Below are 19,417 nucleotides of genomic sequence, written 5' to 3'. Positions count from 1 at the left end.
AAGCTTCTACATCTGTTAGTGTTTCGGAGATCTGCCAGAACGCTCCAACCATGCAGCAACTGGTCACGTTAATATGAAAAGGTATCGCTGTACCTAATGTTCCGAGAAACCCTAGCCCAGCTAATGAGGGGGAATATACAGCTTAACCTGATCTCTTTTTCCAGAAATAGGTCTTCTGCTCACAGGTTGGAAGGTGAGCCCTTTAAAATGGAACACGATTGATTAATCAGAGCCTTATCTGGTACTTTAAAAATGATCCCTTTTCCAGGAAGACAGCGTCAGCAAGTGCAGAAACCACACATGGTACCTTCAACTCAGGCAAATGTCTCCAGATGTTACACCCTAATCCCTTACTTATACTTTAGTCAGTTCTTGGAATGCTTCTGTTTAGAAAAGGCTCCCAGGTGTTAGAGAGCGAGAAAAGCAAGAGAAGGATGCGAAGGGGTTGGTTCATTCATTCATCCATTCATTCATTCATGAATGACTCCATTTCCCAAGCATTCCGATATTAAAAACTAAAGTGCTATCTGCAAACCTTCAGCCAGGCCACTGAATGTCCTTGCTTTTTCAGGGTTCTGGCTGACATGGTGGCCAAGTGTCATGAGGAGCAGCTAGACCATTCTGTCCAGTCATACATTAAGGTAGGGAGTCGCCATTAGGGCCCTGATCACATCCCCTGTGCTGTGTGGCTTGTCTCATTTCCTGTCTGCACTGAGTGGGAGGTTTTTCACGCTGAAGTTTGACAGTGCCCACCATGGTCAGAACATAAGTTTACCTTAGCAGAATTCCATGTCTTTGCATTAATGGGCTAGCTGTATTGCTTGAATGTGAAAGTGCTACATGTGTATAAATGAATATTGCTGTGGGGACAGTGAAAAGAAAAGAGCAGAGGAGAAAGCTATAGTACTGTTCCTTTGAAGGTGACATTAGAAATATATGGAATTTCTATGTTAATTAAGGAAGACTTCTGCGGGTTTGTTGAATGCTCTGTGTTTCTTCTGTAATGTTTTCTTAGCTCTTTTTATTGTTTTCTCAGGCATTATTTCATTTTCCCAGTTACTGTATATTTGTACCTGCTTCTGGTATGTTGAGTCCTTTACCTTCTGGCATGAACCATTTGCCCACCTCATTGATGTGCTTCCTCAGTGTCCCTTGTCACGTGTCCACTTGGAGATGTTCTGTTCTCATTCTCAGTTGGCTGCGAATTGATGCCAATGAACTTGGGATGATGTTTGCACTCTGACAGCTCTGCCCCAAACATTGTTCTTTGAATGCACAGAATGAACCCAATCTAGGGGCAAATACAAGCATCCTAAATTACTACATAAGACATATAAAACTTACATTCTTAGATTGTCCATACAGACTAGATCTTTAAAGATGTTGATTTTTAAAGGAGATATTTTGAAGTCATATATAGGGATGAACATATACGTGTGCATTCTGGATATCTAGAAATGCAACTGGATAAGAATTGGGGACCTGTGTACTTTAAAAAAAAAAACAACCCTTCATTTTAACAATAATTGGTGTTGTAGAAATGTTGCTACAAAAGAAAGCAGCTCTAAATCTCATTCTGGAGTGAACCACTCTGTGAATCCTCCTGCGGGGGTTCCTGTCTGTGTATTTTCCACCAGAAACGTTGGATGTCTTCCCAAATAATAAAGCATGAGTGTGCACCCCTCCTTAAAAATAACCTGTATGCTAGAAATAGTTGTTTCATAGCAGGTTCCCTGGGATACAATTTTACCTGCTAGGGCCCTGACTTTAATTGCTGAAAGCTAATTCTACTTACAAATGTCTTGTAGTTTGCTTTCTGTTTAAGAAAGTGGCATGACTTACTTTGCTAGTGGATTGATGAGTGTACTTGCCGATGGAATTATCTGGAGAGTTTATCTTCGAGATATTTACCCTAACTTTCTATTTCAATCTACAAAGAGGCCAACTAGAAGAAAATGATCCTTTGAGTCATTGTACTTCAACTGGCAACTCCATCCCAACCTTAGTGTCAATACCCCGCATTCAAATGGAGTTGTTTCAAAATAGATTAAGAACTTCAGCTGCTGTGGCTACGTCTGCTATCACCAAGGCCAGGCCCTATGAGGACTTTGGATACTCAGATTCTTCCTCTGTGGTGCTCTTGGAAATGTATCTTGGAATAGGCCTCACTCCCAACCAAGAAACACGAAATATCTTGGCCAGAGTGTCTCAGTCTGCAGCACAGAAGAGGGGTGATCTATCTCCTTTGTTCTAAAGTAGCTCAACTCCAGAAATACACTTACATGAAATTTCAGATTGACAATTCCTAAGGATATTTTAAAATTCATTTTCAAATAAACAAACATTTCCTGATAAGTACAACCAGCCTGTATGTCTCTCTGGGAAAATCACTAACCTGAGAAATGAGAGGCTGGAATCTAATCAATGAAGTGCCCTGAGAAGAAGAAACATCAATTTTCTCCTCTCATACACAAGAGGAGACAGACCAGATGAGGATTCGGCTGTGCGGTTCTATGATCAGACCCCTGCTAAGTCATACGATTATCAGCCTGACCTTGTGCTGAGAGTCTGAATTTATTTTTACCATTGGTGGAGGGGGCATTTAACATAATACAATTAATAAGTCCCATCCCTAGGAACATTGTAAAGATTTGACGGGCTGATTCCAACATGTTTGCATATCATTGGGTGATGTAATATCATCCTAATTTATATTTATTCACACATAAACAAAACACCATTTCAAGTTCAGTGGTACTAGGTGCTGCTAACTCACTCCATCTATAGTCTCAAAACTTCACACATACTCCATGTCCTTTTCAAAGATGTGTGTCTAAGTCTATCTAATTAAATGCTGTGCTTCTCAGGGGTTTGTAGCACTGACAATTCTAAGAAGCAGGTTTGCAATGTAAGAATATTCCAGTGCCATTTGAAATGAATGACCCTAGAGGCTCAATAACTGCATTGAATTAGACAGTTGGTGGTGAGTTTGTCTGCATATGAAGCACAATGCTTAAGGAGAGTTAATCACCCTTAGTGGTAGCTGGTTTTCTGTGTCAATTAGCTCTTTGTCTCCCATTTGACAAGAACTTCAATCCTCAGGACATACCAAGGTCCTGATGTGATTCACAGTCTAAAGAAAAGGTTAGAAATTCAAAAGAAAATGTACCATTCTCTTGGCTGTCTTCCCTCTCAAATGCAGTCTTACTCAATTGTGAATATCATGAAGGCAATACCCTTTCTCAAGGCAACCCTAACTCCTAAAGAAACTACTGCAATTCAGCATGAAACATTTTATGTTTTCAAAATGTGTGTTGATATATGTGTGTTCTTGAAATATATGAAGAAATAGGAAAAGTATCACCAAGATAATCGTGGATGAAAGGAAAGAAAAGTAGGCAGCATTTGTTCCTTACTGATGGCTGATGTCTATCAACCTCTTGATAGCTGTGTCTAGCACAGGATGGTAGAAACTGGGCTTGTGGGGGACTCACCTCCTCACTTCTGGAAGGCACCTGCTTCCCACTTGGCTACTTGAGTGGGTGCTCTACCCTTTCAGGATGAAGAATTGCTACCATGCCACCCGTTGCCAGTGGAAGGAAAGAGAAGGGGAGTGTGTCCTAAGTAGGTGGGTCCAAGCCCTCCATGCTTCCTTGAACCTGCTCAATGGCTCTCTGGCCCTTTCTCTTGATTTCTACAAAAAGAAAGTGCCAACAAGAGTTTAGGTGAGCAAGGCCCTACTTCTGCAATGTAGTACTTCTCCAAATAGGAGCAAGTGTGTCCTACTCTTATCATCAGGCCTCCACTGACACAAGCAGTTGATTATGAGAAATGAGTTATTTGTGTAGAATAATCTTTAAAGCTTTTCAAGGGTAATTAATTTTGTTCACTTTTTGGGCTTTCTTCAGTTTGTATTCAGGACCAGGTCCTACAAAGAGAGAACGATACATGAGGAACTGGTTAAAAATGTGAGTGATCTTTTGAAGTCAAATGATTCAACGATAGTCAAGCATGTCCTAAAGGTAATTCACTTTATAATAGTGGATATGTTGCAAGCAATGGATACAGAATTATTGTCATAGAATTCACGATTTTTCACAAGTCATTTCTGATATAACTTTCATACCAAGCTGAATTATATCAAATTATTAAATAAAGAGGGGTCTATATCAAGAGAACAGACAGAGGAGTAGTTTGCACCCAAATTAAGTGTTTTGATCTAAAGGAAGAATGAATTATGATCAAAAGTTATGAAAAACATTCATAAACAGTGAATATAGCAGAAAGCTTGGGCAGCTAATTAACAGTAGAAAAATACTTAGGAAAGGATTATAGTGGTATATTAATGAAGCATATTGGTAATAAAGAGTGAGTGAGCAACAGCCAGTTTTTGGTCACAAATTGAAACATATAAGGGAACATGAAGAAGAGGCTATGAAAAACCTATAAAACAATGTTATGGAACCCTGAATTCAGGTGCAAACTTCTACTGTGACTTGGCTTATCCATCTGATTGGACCCAATGGTTAGTAAACATCTAGAAAGACAATATGGCATCATAAGCCATCAGCATAAGTTCAGAAAAAAATCAAATTCTAACAGACCAAGCAGTTTGTTTTTTAAGCAGCCTTCTGAGTAAATTCATTTATTCAACTGAGATATGTCACATGCCAACTTAAAGCAGTCAGACTCCTAGGCACTTGGGATACATTACAGCAATGATTTAAATTCCATGCCCTTGGGAGCTTACATTATACCGGGGGAAATGAGCTATTGATATAATTGAAACATCAATTATATGTTGATGGCAAAAAGAATGAGGAAAGAAACCATAGAACAAGTTAGAGGGATAAGTATGCTGAGGACAAAAAGTGAGACTTACATATGTACCGGGATAGGCGGTGCTTACCCCGGTATATATGTAAGGGAGCTGGCCATGGGGATTTTGGAGTAGAGCATTGCAGGCTCAGGAAAGACGTTACTACCCGACAAAAGCTGTACCTCAAAGCTCTGGGTGTGAGAGTACCACTGTGGTCAAGGATGGTAGGGGTTAAATGAAGTCAAAGAAGCCATGAGCAGTCTGGCATGCCTGTGGACCACCATGAGACTGTTGACTTCAGAAACAAGTGGCGGAATATTTGGTATAATGATTGCATTTGGGGACAAGATAGGTGATGGAGGTAGTTTCAGTATGCCTTGGATTCTTTAAAAATTCCTAATAGTGTGGGTTTCACTTCCAACACCAAGCAGACGCTTTGATTTCTTCAATGAAGTGATCACTTCATTAAGCCAAGAACAGATGTTAGTCCCTCCTCCCCTTCACCTAAGCCAGTCCCTCGGAACTAAGATGGCGCCCTGCAATGTTACAGCATTGCACCAGCCACATATGCGATCATCATGAACCTGTGTGCTCTCCCGCCAGAGGGCACTGAGTCACCTCCAGCTTCTGGCTGGTGTGATGCTGTGTGATGCTAATAAACTCTGCATAGTGATATGATAGCATAGTTTGCTGAATTAAAAGGCAGTGTCTGGAGAATAGGTTAAAAATAGCAATTTTATGTGGAGTTTAGTGATTAAAAAAAATTAAATGCACCTTCAGTGTATAAGTATCGGTGGGAAAATGATAAACACGTAGAAAAATTAGCACAAAATTGAGAGCCTGGTGATGAGCCTGCCACAAAAGCTTCATTTTAGTTTTCATTTAAGTGAATCAATCAAAATACCTCATAAATAAATTTTTCATGAACAAATGCTCAGAAAGTCATCGCAAGTAAACTGTCAACTTTTTTTGCTTGATTTATTTTTATTTTTTATTATTAGTTACATTTTATTAACTCTGTATCCCAGCTGTATCCCGCTCCCTCATTCCCTCCCAAACCCTCCCTCCCTCCCTCATCTCCTCCCTGCCCCTTTCCAAGTCCACTGATTGGGGGGGGACCTCCTCCCCTTTCATTAGACCCTGTTTTATCAGGTATCTTCAGGACTGGCTTCAAAGTCCTCCTCTGTGGCCTAGCAGAACTGCTCCTCCCTTGGAGGATGGGGAGGTCAAAGAGCCTGCCATTGAGCTCCTGTCAGAAATAGTCCCTGTTCCCCTTACTATGGGAAACCAATTGGTTACTGAGCTACCACAGGCTACATCTGAGCAGAGGTTCTAGGTTATATCCATACATGGTCCTTGGTGGAGTGTCAGTCTCAGAAAAGATCCCTGTGCCCAGATATATTTGGTTCTTGTGGAGCGCCTATCCTCTCCATGTCATACTAACTCCCCCTTCTTTCATGTGATTCCCTGCATTCTGCTGGTTTGGTTATAGTCTTAGTATCTGCTTTGATACACTGCTAGGTAGAGTCTTTCTGGGGCCCTCTGTGGTAGGCTCCTGTCCTGTTACTTGTTTTCTCCTATGTCCAATGCCCCTCCCATTTGTCTTTCTAAGTGAGAATGGATCATCTTACCCCAGGTCCTCTTTCTTGTTTATCTCCTTTAGGTGTATAGATTTCATTATGTTTATCATATCTTATAGGACTATATGAGTGAGTGTATACCATGTGTATCTTTCTCCTTCTTGGATACCTCACTCAAAATGATCTTTAACTGTAAACTTTTTATCTTAAATTTTTATATTATTATGAAACTGAAATATATGATGTGAGCTATTACAATTATAACTTTGATAAAGGTCATCCTAAGGTAACAGAGAATCTGTTACTGCCCTGGTCTATTTAACTTAGTCATTTTCTTTAAGATATGGTACTGTCCTGGTCCATTTTACTTATTCATTTACTTAAAAAAAGTGTAGCAAAATTATCAAAAGATAAAAATTATCATTATTTTACCATAAATTAATAAATCCTTTATTGTCTGTTTTTCCCCTATAGCATTCTTGGTTCTTCTTTGCAATTATTCTAAAATCAATGGCACAGCACTTGACTGACACGGGTAAAATTCAGGTAAGTTCATGAGTAATATAGCAATGCACTATCATCCAACAATTACACTAATGAACATGTTCTCATTAGCTCCACTTTTATTGGCTGTGTAAAACCTTAGCAATTTATGTTAATTGCTTTTTAAGTACAAGAAATGGTGGTGTATGTTAATAAAGGCCATTCAGAAGCAGATGCGAGGATAAAAATTACAAATGCAAAGATCTATTGAGGAGACATAACTATAAAGGACAAATGGGACAGGAAATACGAGGTGGGCAGGTCTGATGCCTATGAGAGAAAATGGAGAAGGAGGAGGGGTTGGTTAAAAGGAGCCTGGCAGGAAAGGAGCTCTCAGCCTGGCTCATGGGTCATCTGGAAGCAAAGGTTGCTTGCTGGAGGAATTGTGCTCTGCCCAGGTCCTGCTGGCAAGCTCCATCTTGACATCTTGACAACGCCATCTTGAATGGAGGCTCGTTGAGATAATGAGGTTTTGCCATGATTGATTGGTTGGATCTGGGAGATGGCAGCTTTTTACGTGTTTTCCACGAGGTAAAAAGTGTCTGGGCTCCTGCAGTCCACACTTATGGCACATTGCACAGTCCCATAGGCCTCTCTTAGAAGACGGGGGTTGGTGGGATTAACTCCAGCTCCAGGCACAGCAGCTAGTCTCGTCCGAAGCCTGCCTGCCTGAGCTCACCATCCCCTTCCTCTACAATTGATGTCCTCTCCCCCTTGCTCACAGCTGGGAAGGTCTTGGTGACCCACCAGAGTGTGGGATCCAGACCCTCCTTCCTGAGTGGCTGGAATCTCTAGTAACCTGACTTTCCTGCAGCCAGGGTTGCTGTGTGTGATCAGGCACCATCACAGTCAGGTAATGAGCTCCCAACCATGAGCACCCAAAAGAATGACAAGTTTTTACACACCTCTCTCAGCTCCCACTTGGTTAAAGCCAAGGAGGAGCTGTAACACTCGGCTCCGCCCCCACCCCCAGGAGGAGAGTCATAACATTATTGCATGTGGTGGGCACAGCAGGAATCAGTGACATTGTTCTGACTTGCCTTCCTGGTGGGGCATAGGCCGTGTTGGAGCTCTGTCCTCCCAACGACAGCTCCGAACAAAGATCTCCAAGCTCAGTGTTGACCCAAATGCCAGTTTGTTCTATATAGACTGCACATTTGGGACCAGATAAATGACTTTGGGGTGGTTCTTTGACACATTCCCATCCATCTAAACATTATCAGAGCCTTAGTCAAGATTCCGCCTTCAATCCCTGTACGTTTGCACTCTTACCAAGGTGAACATGATAGTGACTTGGGTTTCTAGCTAGGAATGCCACATTGATCCCATGTCAGTGGTGCTTTGAAGTGATTGTCCCCCTCTTTCCAGTATACAGAAATGTCCATAAAGCCTTCTGGAGAAAAACTGATAGAATCATTACTACATATAAGTTACTTAACACAGTTTTCAGAAGCTTTCCTCTAATTCAGCTTTCTCTTCAATTCATCTGTACTGAATATAGAAGTTAACTATGGTCAGAAATGGGATTGAATCTCCATAATGAGAGAGACACCTTCATCTTCCAGTTGTGTGGACCTAACATCTTTACACGTGTCAGTGACCACCACAGTTCAGCCCCTGAGTATTTCAGACATCATTCTTTACCCAACTCTGCGAGTCCCTCAGATTCAAGCTCCCTTGGATGTGCTCCTAGCTTTACCACCCATCACGACCCCATCGCCAAGCCTCACCCCATCACATAGCCTCCATTACGAGGGTGACCCATTTTCCCCATGGCTGTTAATAAGCCAGTCCTATGACTGCTTCTGCTACCAACAGATATGAGACACTGTGGAACATCACAGTGGTGATAGTACCAGCACCTTGTTCACGACTTGGGGTCATTGCAGTGATTACTCTGCTTTTCTGTGCAGCTTCATGTTCTAATGGGCTTAATGGGCTAAATTAATAGCGATTCCCATGTGGATGCTTTCTTTTACATTTTTAGTTCAATCTGTATCCTCTGCTACAGTGGCTAAGACATTTACATTTTGACTTCAGGTACCTTAAATCCATTTCTAGGACCTGAAAAAGCAACACATATAGAACGTTACCTGTCATTTAATCTCACATGCTCAGAACTAACTTCTTGTCTATTAACCCTAATGTTTGCCCTTTTATATTCTGTCCTTTTCATCAAGCAGGGTTCCAATATTAAATATCCTTCCTATTGCTTGTGTAGATGCGACCTAGTTTTTATAACCAATTATGACATATTCTCTGTCTTTCTTCATTAAGCCCAGGAAGCCTTCCGGTTAGGGTGGGCCAGCTTCCCTAGTTTGCATATTTCCTTACAAAGCCCAGGTTTGTGACATCTTTTCTAGTGAGAGAAGAGCTGATTGTTAGAGTGAAATAGGAGACACTCTATAAAAAAATAAAGGTTAAGGAAAACGCCACACAGGAGGTCCTGGTGTCACCATCCAGAGCATCTGTCAGGCCCCAGCACTTTCCAACCATCACCTTGACCTTGATATGACACTAGGATTTCAGCTGTTCATTCATCTCTGTCCATTCACGTCCTCACCCCAAGCCCTGCCTGTGTGTGTTTTGTTTTGTTTTTAATATATCTGCTTTCCAACCTCTAAAGGTAAGAGCCTCCTGCCCCAAAGGAAGAGAAAAATCTAACATGAAGATAAGAATAATTCCTAGCTCTAAATCTACTGTGCTGGAATCAAAATTTTCTCTTGCGGCTGTAATCCCTGCTCCACGACTAGAGTGCTAGGTAGTGAAAGTGACACTCACATCTAGAGAGTGGCGGGCTTTTTCAGCCGTAGGACAATGGGTCGGACTAAATTCTGCTACAGTTGTAATTGACATGTATCTTCTCACACAGACAGGTCACAGAACCGACTAAGAACAAACCATCTAGCCAGCCCCGCTATGCCCAGCAGCTCATCTTTCACTGATGCCAGTTTGCCTTTTTGTTACCTACTTCAACCGTAGCCCTCATACTCTGGTTCATACAGGGAACCAGCACCTTCTTCCATTTTTCTTACTAGTCTCCATAGAAAAAGGTGTCATCGTCTGGCACAAAAGCATTCATACTAAACTTTTCCCAAGGTGTTCCAGTCTCTTCTTTTCTCTGTGTTTTAATTATGAAGTGAATGACTTTCTACACTAAAGGAACTTTAGTCATGAGTTTCAGAAGCAAGTATGGGGAATCTGAGGGATTCAGGAGCAGTGTGCAATTTGGCCAGAGGAGAGATGTGCTGTGGCTGGACAGAGTGTACCCCAGTGTGACCCCTGGTCTTCTGATTTAGGGACATTCATATTCCTGGGATCTGCTAGAGGTCTTCTCAGTACTGATCTCAAGTACCAGCAGGTCTATGGAGCAGACTAATCTTCTCCTCTTCATCACACTTATATCAACAATGCTCTCAAATGCCCCATGCTGACCCACCCCTCATCACCTTGGCTAACTCACAACCCAGTTCCTCCTCTCCGCTCCAGTTCTACAGTCTGGAAGTCACTGCAATACCTTTCTCTCCTATCCTTCACCTCCAGCTTTGCTAATATTCACCTAGGGAATGGTTAAAAATATTCCTTGTGCATTTACCACACCACATGCCTTTGGAAAAAGAGTAGTAGTTGACCACAAAGAGAATGTCAACAGAAGCCTTAAAGAGGGAGAAGAAAGAGAACATCAAAATCTATGGTATTCATTCACATCTCTGAGGAGAAAATGCAGACCCTGGTATACGTAATGAGTCTTACAAATTAACAGCACCCAAAGAGGAAGCTCCAAATGTGTTTCACTTATTTAACAAGTGCTCATTGAGCTAGGGAATGGCACAGTCAGCAAAGTGCTTTCTTCACAAGCCAAGGGCTCAAGTTGGAGTCGGAAACCCACATAGAAAGTGAGGTGTGGTGCCATATATTTATAATCCCAGTGCTCGAAAGTGGAGACAGGTGGCTTCCCTGGAGCTCAGTGGCCAGCAGGCATAGCTTAAATAGCAGGCATCAGGTCCTACTGAGAGCTCTTGTCCCACAAAATAAGGAGGACAGCTGAGCATAATCTCTAGCCTCCAGCCCTCTGCACACACACACATATGTCTATATATACCTGTCTGCATGCATACTCCCCACAGACACGAGCACAATAAGTAAATAAATCACTACTGAGTTTGTACAGGTAAATGATCTATCCTTGTTGCCCAAGATGTATGGAGAAGGATGAAAATAGAATATGTGACTTAGTAGGGTGTATTTTTATCAATTTGTATGATTTCAACAATGAATTTTAAATACATACAAAGGGTAATGAGGAGGCTTTCAAAATACTTAAGTGTTATTATAGAAGGAAAAATAACTCAGCTCCAGTGTTCCATTATTAAATCTCCATTTAAAATAACCCCAGTAATAACAGCCCTCATGGTTCGTATTTTTATGGTATGAAAGGCTGGTTGCTTGCAGTTGAAAATTGGGTGATTCAATCTAACTCTAATTGCAGTGACAATAATTACTAAAGCCAACTTTTAGAGATGAATGAATTTTATTGACCTTACAGGAAAGGCCTATATAAACCCAAAGAGACAGCTCGGCTGTCTCAAAATTTCCCCTTTTATGCAGACATACAAATGTGTATTAAATGTGTCATATAATCTCACATCCAAGCTCTTCTGTATTTAGTGTCTTAAGGACCTTGATATTTTTTATCTGTGGTAAATTCTAGAACCTAGTGTTAAGACTGACTAGAACTCCAGTTATTTGCTTATTTGTTTTAAATTTTTACACTTTTATTTTTGTACGTGTACAATGTGTATGCATTAGTGTGTGTGTGTGTGTGTGTGTGTGTGTGTGTGTGTGTGTGTGTGTGGTGTGTGTGTGCGCAGCAATGCGTGTGTGAATCCACATGAAGGCCAGAGGTTGACATCAACAACTCTCCACCTTAATTCCCTAAAACAGTCTTTCACTGAACCTGGAGCTCAGGGATTGGCTTCCCAGTCTGGCCATGAACTTCAGGAATCCACCTGAGACAGGGTTGATGATGTAAGCCATTATGTCCAGCCTTTGCAGCACCCTTGCTTCTAAAGCAGGCAGTTTGCCAGCTGAGCCATGGCCTGAATAGTCATTATCATCATAGTTCTTTTGACAACTTTTTACATATACACAATCTATTATAACCATATTCATCCCTGCCCATCATCCTCTGAGATTCCCCTTCCCTTTCTTCTGATGCTCCTTCTCTTCCCATATAGTCCCCCATAGGCTACACCATCAGACAAAACTGCATACCCTGCTACTGCTAACAGTCCTTCGGTCCTTGGGTTGCTAAGTAGGGCCTCGTAAGCACCTCCTCTCCCCATGACTGAAAGCTTAAGGGTCTAGTCTTGTAAAGGTTTCTATAGCCACTGTGTGGTCACTGGAGCCATAGCAACGTCATATCTGGATGGCAGCGTTTCGTGACACTCTTCTCAGTCCTCCATGTTTTAAATTTTCCACACTCTCTTTCGGGATGTTCCCTTAGGCTGGGAGGAAAGCCTTGCTATAGATGTTCCTTTCTAAGGCTGAGCACTCATAATTTTTTTTTTATTATTGGGAGGATTCTTGTATTTTAAGATGTATTCTAAATTAAAATAAATGGAGCTACCTGACTGAAATTGTTTTAGAATAATATTCATTTTAAAATTAATACATCTTATTTCAAGTTTAATAGTTATTTCTTGGGAGCCAGGAGGAAGGAATTAACATACGAGGGCATAAAATGATTCACATTTTACTTTGCACATGTCTATGTGGTTTGAGTATTAGAGATTAACAGTTTTTAATGAAAATGTGTAAATTTGCCAGTCAGTCTAGAAGGCAACATTTAATTAAAACAGAATTATGACCTTGAAACTTATAAGGCTTTTTGGTTTTATTACTGCTTTCAAGTTTTCCAAAGAACTGCTTTGATTTGCTGTGCTATAAAATAAGGTAAGTCTTTCTGTTGCTGTCCTGGCTTGGTATTTCACACACCGCATTCTGAGTAAGTTATTCTCTCCTTAGCTTCCCAGGGCTCAAAGATTCCCTGAGTCTTATCAAAGTGAACTAGACAACCTGGTGATGGGCCTGTGCGACCACGTGATTTGGAAATACAAAAATTCCCTTGAGGAAACAAGAAGGGCGAACCACAGCGTTGCCAGATTCCTTAAGGTACAGCTATGTGAGAGCACAGTTCTGTTCAGGTCCCCTTGACAGTGCCTGCAAGGCATCCTAATTGTCATTAACTCACTCTCTATTTATGAACTCCAGGGTAAGATGAACACTTCCACATCTACAGCTCTTCTCTTGAAATGCATTTTAATATTCACTCCAACTCACAGGCTCATTAAAGAAAAAGGAAGGTTAGATAAAAATGTGTATCCAAGTGTTGTCAAGTCATGGTGCTTTCAAATAATTTTAATACAGTAAGAGGAGATGTTGAAAGCTGTGACACCGTGGTGAAGTCATTCTCTTGGGTATGTCTGTCTGTGACAGGACATTTCAGATGAGTCATTGATGAAATACCGATGCCATGTAGCCAACTTCAAGAATATGGCACTGTTTTAATGTGACTTCCAGCTTTCCTTGGCCTGATGAAAACATTGTGAACTAATCAGAGAGAAAAATGATCAATTTTAGTATGAAGCCAGTTTTTAATTACATTTCCAATTAGCTCTCAAACTAGTAGGGTTTCATAAGGCTTTTTCAGACCTCCTTAGTTTCAATTAACTCACGCACTAACCCTCTTTCCCCTCCCCCTTCTATCCCCATCCCCACTTAAACCTTTATTCCCCAGAACTCCTCCCTTTTAATTTTATAACAGATGTGTTCTATTATCTCCTCTTACTATTTTTTACTTGGGTTGCAAAAATCATAGGTTTCCAAGCAGCTCCTTCATGCACACTTCATTCTGGCTAACCCTGCTCCGGCCTCTAGTTTCCCCATCCCCATCAAGCTACTAACTACTGCAATCCTCGGGTCCCCAACTTCTCAGTCTCTCTTTCACTGCACCTATACTCTGTTATTCACCGCCCTTAATATTGTTTTCTTCAAGTAGAAGAAAAGGATGGCGTCCATTAAAAGAGAAGAGGGTAAAGGAGAGGGGAAATTAATTTTCTACCACACTTTAAGGTCCATGAGGATAAAAGATATTGCTGTGCTGCTAACATACTGGAAATGCTTGGCAGAATAGAAAATTGGTGAAAATATTTATATGTAGTCCTACTTGTAAGCAAAATATATTTAAGGAAACAACTGAAAAAATTTTTAAATGACTAAGCAATACTCAAAGAAAGGAAAGAGACCCCCATATATATTTCTCTTGGATTAGCTGTTTGGTACTTGTTCAAATAGACAAGTGTTTATTTGTAGTGTACTTACACAGAGATCATTGCTGTCTATGTATAAACCTCATGTGGAGGCAATAGAAAGCATCCGAGGTGAAAAAGGGGTAAATGGTAAAGGTCAAAAGCATTGATTGACAATAAACAACACATTTAGCTAATAAAGGCAATAACAATACATCACATAGACTTCAAACTGATACACGTGCACACATGAGGTCGTGAATGGAAACATTATATTTTCCGTCATAAATGTCCATCACGTACACCTACTTCTAATTTAATGGCATTTATTGACACAGAAGAAAAAAAAAAGCTTTTGGGATGATTATTAGAAGTAGTAGGGAAAAGGAAAGGGAAACAGTGCCAGTTTGGAGAATGTAAAATTTAAAGGCTTAATTTGGCCCATTTCCAGGAACTGATGAGCCCCGAGCTTTCCCCCCTCAGCACTGCCCTCACGATGTTGCATTATAAATCACTTGTGCTCTCAGCAATCTGCTAATGGACATTCCTCAAGAAGTCTGCAGATGTTTCCTATTTGGGCTGTCTCATTCCTCAGCAGTAGTCAAATGCCGTGCGTCAGAGGAGTCCTTACTCTCCCCCTGGCTGCCACAAACTACTTGACAGGAGCAACTTAAAAAACAATTTGTTGACTCCGGTTTCAGAGTGTCACAGTCCATCTTCCCAGGGAAGGCAAAGTGAAGCCACTGTTCTCTGGTGGCAGGAGTGTGTGACAACTTATTCACATGGCTGACACAAGGAAACAAAGAAGGAAGGCCAAGGGTAGACCCTTCAGAATCCTAATAACCCACTCCCACTAGCCAAGCCTTAGGTCCTGAAGGGAAAGGCTCCGCAATTTGAAAATAACAGTATAACCTGGGGACTGAGTACTCAGAACATGAGCTTGCGGAGGGAGGCACATTCCAGATCCAAACCGTAGATAACTATTAGTCATTGGAATTTAATTAGAGAACGTTTATAATACCGTAATCGTGCCAGTTGTTTTCCAATCAGCAAGACAGCAGACTGTGTGGAAGCATTGTCAGGGTACAAACATGGCCTGGGTTCTCAGGTGACCTCCCTCAACCTGAGTCATGGAAAGAACAATTTTTACAGTGCTGAAATGTTGTGTGCTTCTGTTGTTCTCGTCTTAAAGAAGATGAGTCGCACATGGATCCACGTCACAGCAACCTGTATGGCTTTAATATCGTTTCTCTTTTTCTTTTTCTTTTCCTACCAAACAGGGTCTCAACTCTTCCCAATGTACACCTGTTCAAGTGTTCCTCTTTTGTAGCAGAATGCCAAGGCAAATGTTTTTCCTGCTCATTCTCCATGTCTTGTTGCCTCTTCATCTGAATGATCTTTGCTTTACTTCAACTAGCTTTCGAAAACCATTTAAAAATATCTGATACATGATGAGATGAGATTGACCTCCTCTCTCTCTCTCTCTCTCTCTCTCTCTCTCTCTCTCTCTCTCTCTCGGCTTTTGAGACAGAGTTTCTCTGTGTAGCCCTGGCTGTCCTGGAACTCACTTTGTAGACCTAGCAGGCCTCGAACTCAGAGATTCACCTGCCTCTGCTTCACGAGGGCTGGGATTAAAGGCATGTGCCACCATTGCTTGGCTTGAGATGAACCTCAGATCTTACTGTATATGTTTTAAAAATATTCTAAACAATAAAAGGGGTAGTTAATCACATTTCTACAAGGGAAGGTCTTCATATCTAATCTGTCTGACAAGATAACCTGTACTTGGGGAATAAATACTTTCCCACAATCATTGCTGCTGGTAATCATAAGCCAGTTCCTGAGGCCAAGCTAGAGGACCAGGGTCCAGGGTGAAAGGGTAACTTGTAGAAACGGTAGCTTTGCTAAATACTGAAAGAAAAGCATATTCTGTATCCATCAATGTGCCCATCATATACTTGACCTAAGACATTCCAAACTAGATTAAGAGACTCTTAACAACAGAATATACAAAACACAAACAGATCCCTAATAGAAATTGTAAGATCTCTCTTTTTTATTTTTTCTTCAAGTATACACTTCTCTGGATAAAATAGGAAACAGTCCCTTGTTGAAGGAAGCCAATAAGAATGAAAAACAACTGCTGATTCATTGTACCCCTTCTCATCCCACCCAGAGATGGTCTCCACCCAAGCCACTCTGAGATCAAAGGACTAAACACAATAATAAAGTGTAACCAATTAATTAAAAAGCAGACAAACCTGAAAGGAAAAGTCTGAAATAGTTCACTGCAAGATTCCAAGCAGTATTTTTAACAGTCGACAGGTGCATGTTTGGAACTTGAGGCGTTTATACTGTCTGTGGCATTTTAAGTCATTGCTATATGCAGATGGGTATTTTGACGTGCCTTCGATATTTTTTTAAACACTTACATTGCACACTTAGTTAAATATTACTCTGATTCAATATACAATCATCTTTCATAAAATCCCTCAAGTAAGAAGATTTGACTTTGGAATTATATCTTCTTAGCGCTGTTTTACCTTTATGGACCGCGGATTCGTGTTTAAGATGGTGAACAATTACATCAGCATGTTCTCTTCTGGTGAGTTCAAGGTAAGGACCAAGGAGGGACGTAACTGTTTGCCAAGTCCAGCATGATAGCTGTCTAAGGCAATCTCTGTGATTATTTGCCTGAGACACTGACTTAGCTTCCGTGTGGTAAGTCATAAAATAAGGTCTGTACCGTCTGGTTTGGAGCTTTTCTTTGTTGATAGACATTTTATAGCTATTTTAATCTCATTGATTGTTACGAATGTTTAAGTTGTTCGTATTCTCCTAATTTAATTTCATTAGATAATATATGCTTACTAACTTATTCATTTATTTCAGATATCCCAGGGTTCTCGTTTCAAAATATTCCCCAACAGTCTTCTGGATTTCGTTGTGCTTTCTTATAATACCCTTTTTATCTCTAACTTTATTAATTTGGATCTTCTCTCCTTTCCTTAGTTAGTTTTGATAAGGGTATGTCAGTCACATATATCTTTTCAAAGAACTAATTCTTTGGTTGATTTTTTGTGTTGTTCTTTTAGTTTCTGCTTCATTAATTTACCCCTGGACCTTTATTATTTTCCTCATCTACTCCTTTGAAGTTTGGCATGTTCTTCTTTCTCTGAGACCTTGAGATAAGCATTAGGTTATGTGATATCTTTCTGATTTTTGTGTTAGACACACTCATACCTAAACTCTTAGCTGTGTCCCAAAAGTCTTTTAAATATTTCTTTAAAAATTATTCAGATCTGGATGTGGTGGTGCACATCTGTAATCCCAGCACTCTGGGAGGCAATGGCAGGCAGATCTCTGTGAGTTTGAAGCCAGCCTAGTCTATAAAAATGACTCCAGAACAGCCAAGGCTACACAGAGAAACCCTGTCTTGAAAAAACACAAAAAAAGAATATTCAGTTGTACTCCTTGATGCATGAAATGAATAATCTCCATTTAAATGTAGTTGTACTGTACTAGACCTACATATTTTCCTGAAGATCAAGTGGCATATTCTCAATGAAGAATAATTAATGTGTGTGTGTAATTTAATTATACACTTGCTCACGTACAAAGGGGCACATCAAATGCTGTTCTTGTTTGAGATGGCAATTTTCTACATTATTGAATGATGTTGCCAGAAAATAGAACTCTAATTTGAGGTAAAGGGATATTTTTTACATTTTATGAAGTGATAGTACCGGATATAGTGACAAAGAGTGGGTGTCTATCATGTGGGACTGGGTATAAAACTGTGACGGCTGTGCTAATCATTTCTGCTGATGTGATTGCTCTTAAGACAGGAATTATGGTTATCTTAGACCAAGTCTGAACTCTCTGCTCACTGTCCAAATCCTAGACCAAGTCTAAACTCTACAATCACTCTCCAAATCTAGAGGTTATGGAAAAGACACACCCTTTTGCAGAGGCAGGGAGGAAAGAGGAACTAAATGACACCAAGAACCAGTGGCATGGGAAGCTGACTCCACTTTAGTTAATATGTACTATTGTCTTCCTTGACACTGGACCTCACCTGTTCATGATGGCAGTCTGTTCTGTGATTTGAGTTGGGTTTTTGGGAGAGCTCCATTCATATGGAGCAACAGGACTGTACACACAATAAGCATTACAGCATGACCTGAAAACATGACTCAGGATTTTCAGAAGCAGATCATGGGGTAGAGCTGGTCTCCTTGCCTCAGGTGGCCTTAACCATTGTGCAAAGGTGAGGAGTGTGACTGAAGAACTCCTGAGGGGACAGGCTCCTTTAACCCTAAGAACTGCTTGGTGGGCCATACAAAATTAGCTATTTCTTCTCTGTAACAGTGAGAATACAGCACATGCCCTTGTTGTTCGCTTTTAAGAATGTTCCTGATGTGCAAATAATAGCCATTCTGTTTGCCTCCGTTTCAGACTTTATGCCAGTTTAAGTTCGATTTTCTTCAAGAAGTTTGCCAGCATGAGCATTTTATCCCTCTGTGCCTCCCCATAAGATCTGCGAACATTCCAGGTAACAAGTCCCCACGTCTTTCCAAGTCCCAACAAGGCTGGTAGCTTAACCCTCTATCTAAGGGTGCAACATGGGTACATAAGCCTAATCATCTGGTAAAAAGTCCAAAAAATGTTTTCCCGTGTGGTTGATGGCTACAACTCTTTATTCTTCTTCCCCTTTTTATGAAAGAGAAAGCCAACAGAATTTGAAATCGTGTTACTATAAGTCAAAGAATTGCCCCTAGAATGCTCCTAGCTCCAAAAAACAGGTTTTCATTGACTCTGATGTCTAAAGACAGGCAGGGAAAAGTCACAAGTATAATTTCAGTGGAGATTATTAATCAACATGTATAACTGTGTCAGAATGAAGTTATTCTAAATCAGTTGTGCAAAGAAACCTGGAAAGTCAGAAGGAAGAAGGGAAGGGAGGCAGCATTATAAACTCTTAACACTCTTCAGCCAGAGAATAGAAGCAACTGGGTGCAGAGGTCAGAATGGAGCATATTTCATTTACTAGGTCAATGTATATCATTACATTTAAATGCAGAACATAAAATGTGGGTTGTTTTTTGTTTTTGTTTTTGTTTTTTGTAAATGTGAAACCCTTATATGTATGTATGTGTACCTGC

General features: G+C 40.6%; 1 protein-coding gene across 13 annotated transcripts in view; it reads left to right on the top strand.

Annotated features, from left to right (window-relative positions):
- Dock10 (dedicator of cytokinesis 10) overlaps window positions 1-19,417 on the top strand; it is a 249,752-nt gene that overhangs the window by 185,380 nt on the left and 44,955 nt on the right. For all 13 annotated transcript variants that reach the window (XR_009586481.1, XR_009586482.1, XM_060368696.1 and 10 more), the window contains exons 25-30: window positions 572-641; window positions 3,909-4,022; window positions 6,874-6,945; window positions 12,970-13,116; window positions 16,785-16,868; window positions 18,711-18,807. Coding sequence is in view for 11 of the 13 variants with exons in the window: in XM_060368696.1 (XP_060224679.1) it covers window positions 572-641; window positions 3,909-4,022; window positions 6,874-6,945; window positions 12,970-13,116; window positions 16,785-16,868; window positions 18,711-18,807 (584 nt within the window). In the remaining 2 variants the exon portion in view is untranslated. The remainder of the gene's footprint in view (window positions 1-571; window positions 642-3,908; window positions 4,023-6,873; window positions 6,946-12,969; window positions 13,117-16,784; window positions 16,869-18,710; window positions 18,808-19,417) is intronic.

The sequence above is a fragment of the Meriones unguiculatus genome, chromosome 15, assembly GCF_030254825.1.
Source record: "Meriones unguiculatus strain TT.TT164.6M chromosome 15, Bangor_MerUng_6.1, whole genome shotgun sequence".
Classification (NCBI taxonomy): Eukaryota; Metazoa; Chordata; class Mammalia; order Rodentia; family Muridae; genus Meriones; species Meriones unguiculatus.
Note: the sequence above shows the minus strand (reverse complement) of the source record. Positions and strands in the feature narration are given on the sequence as shown.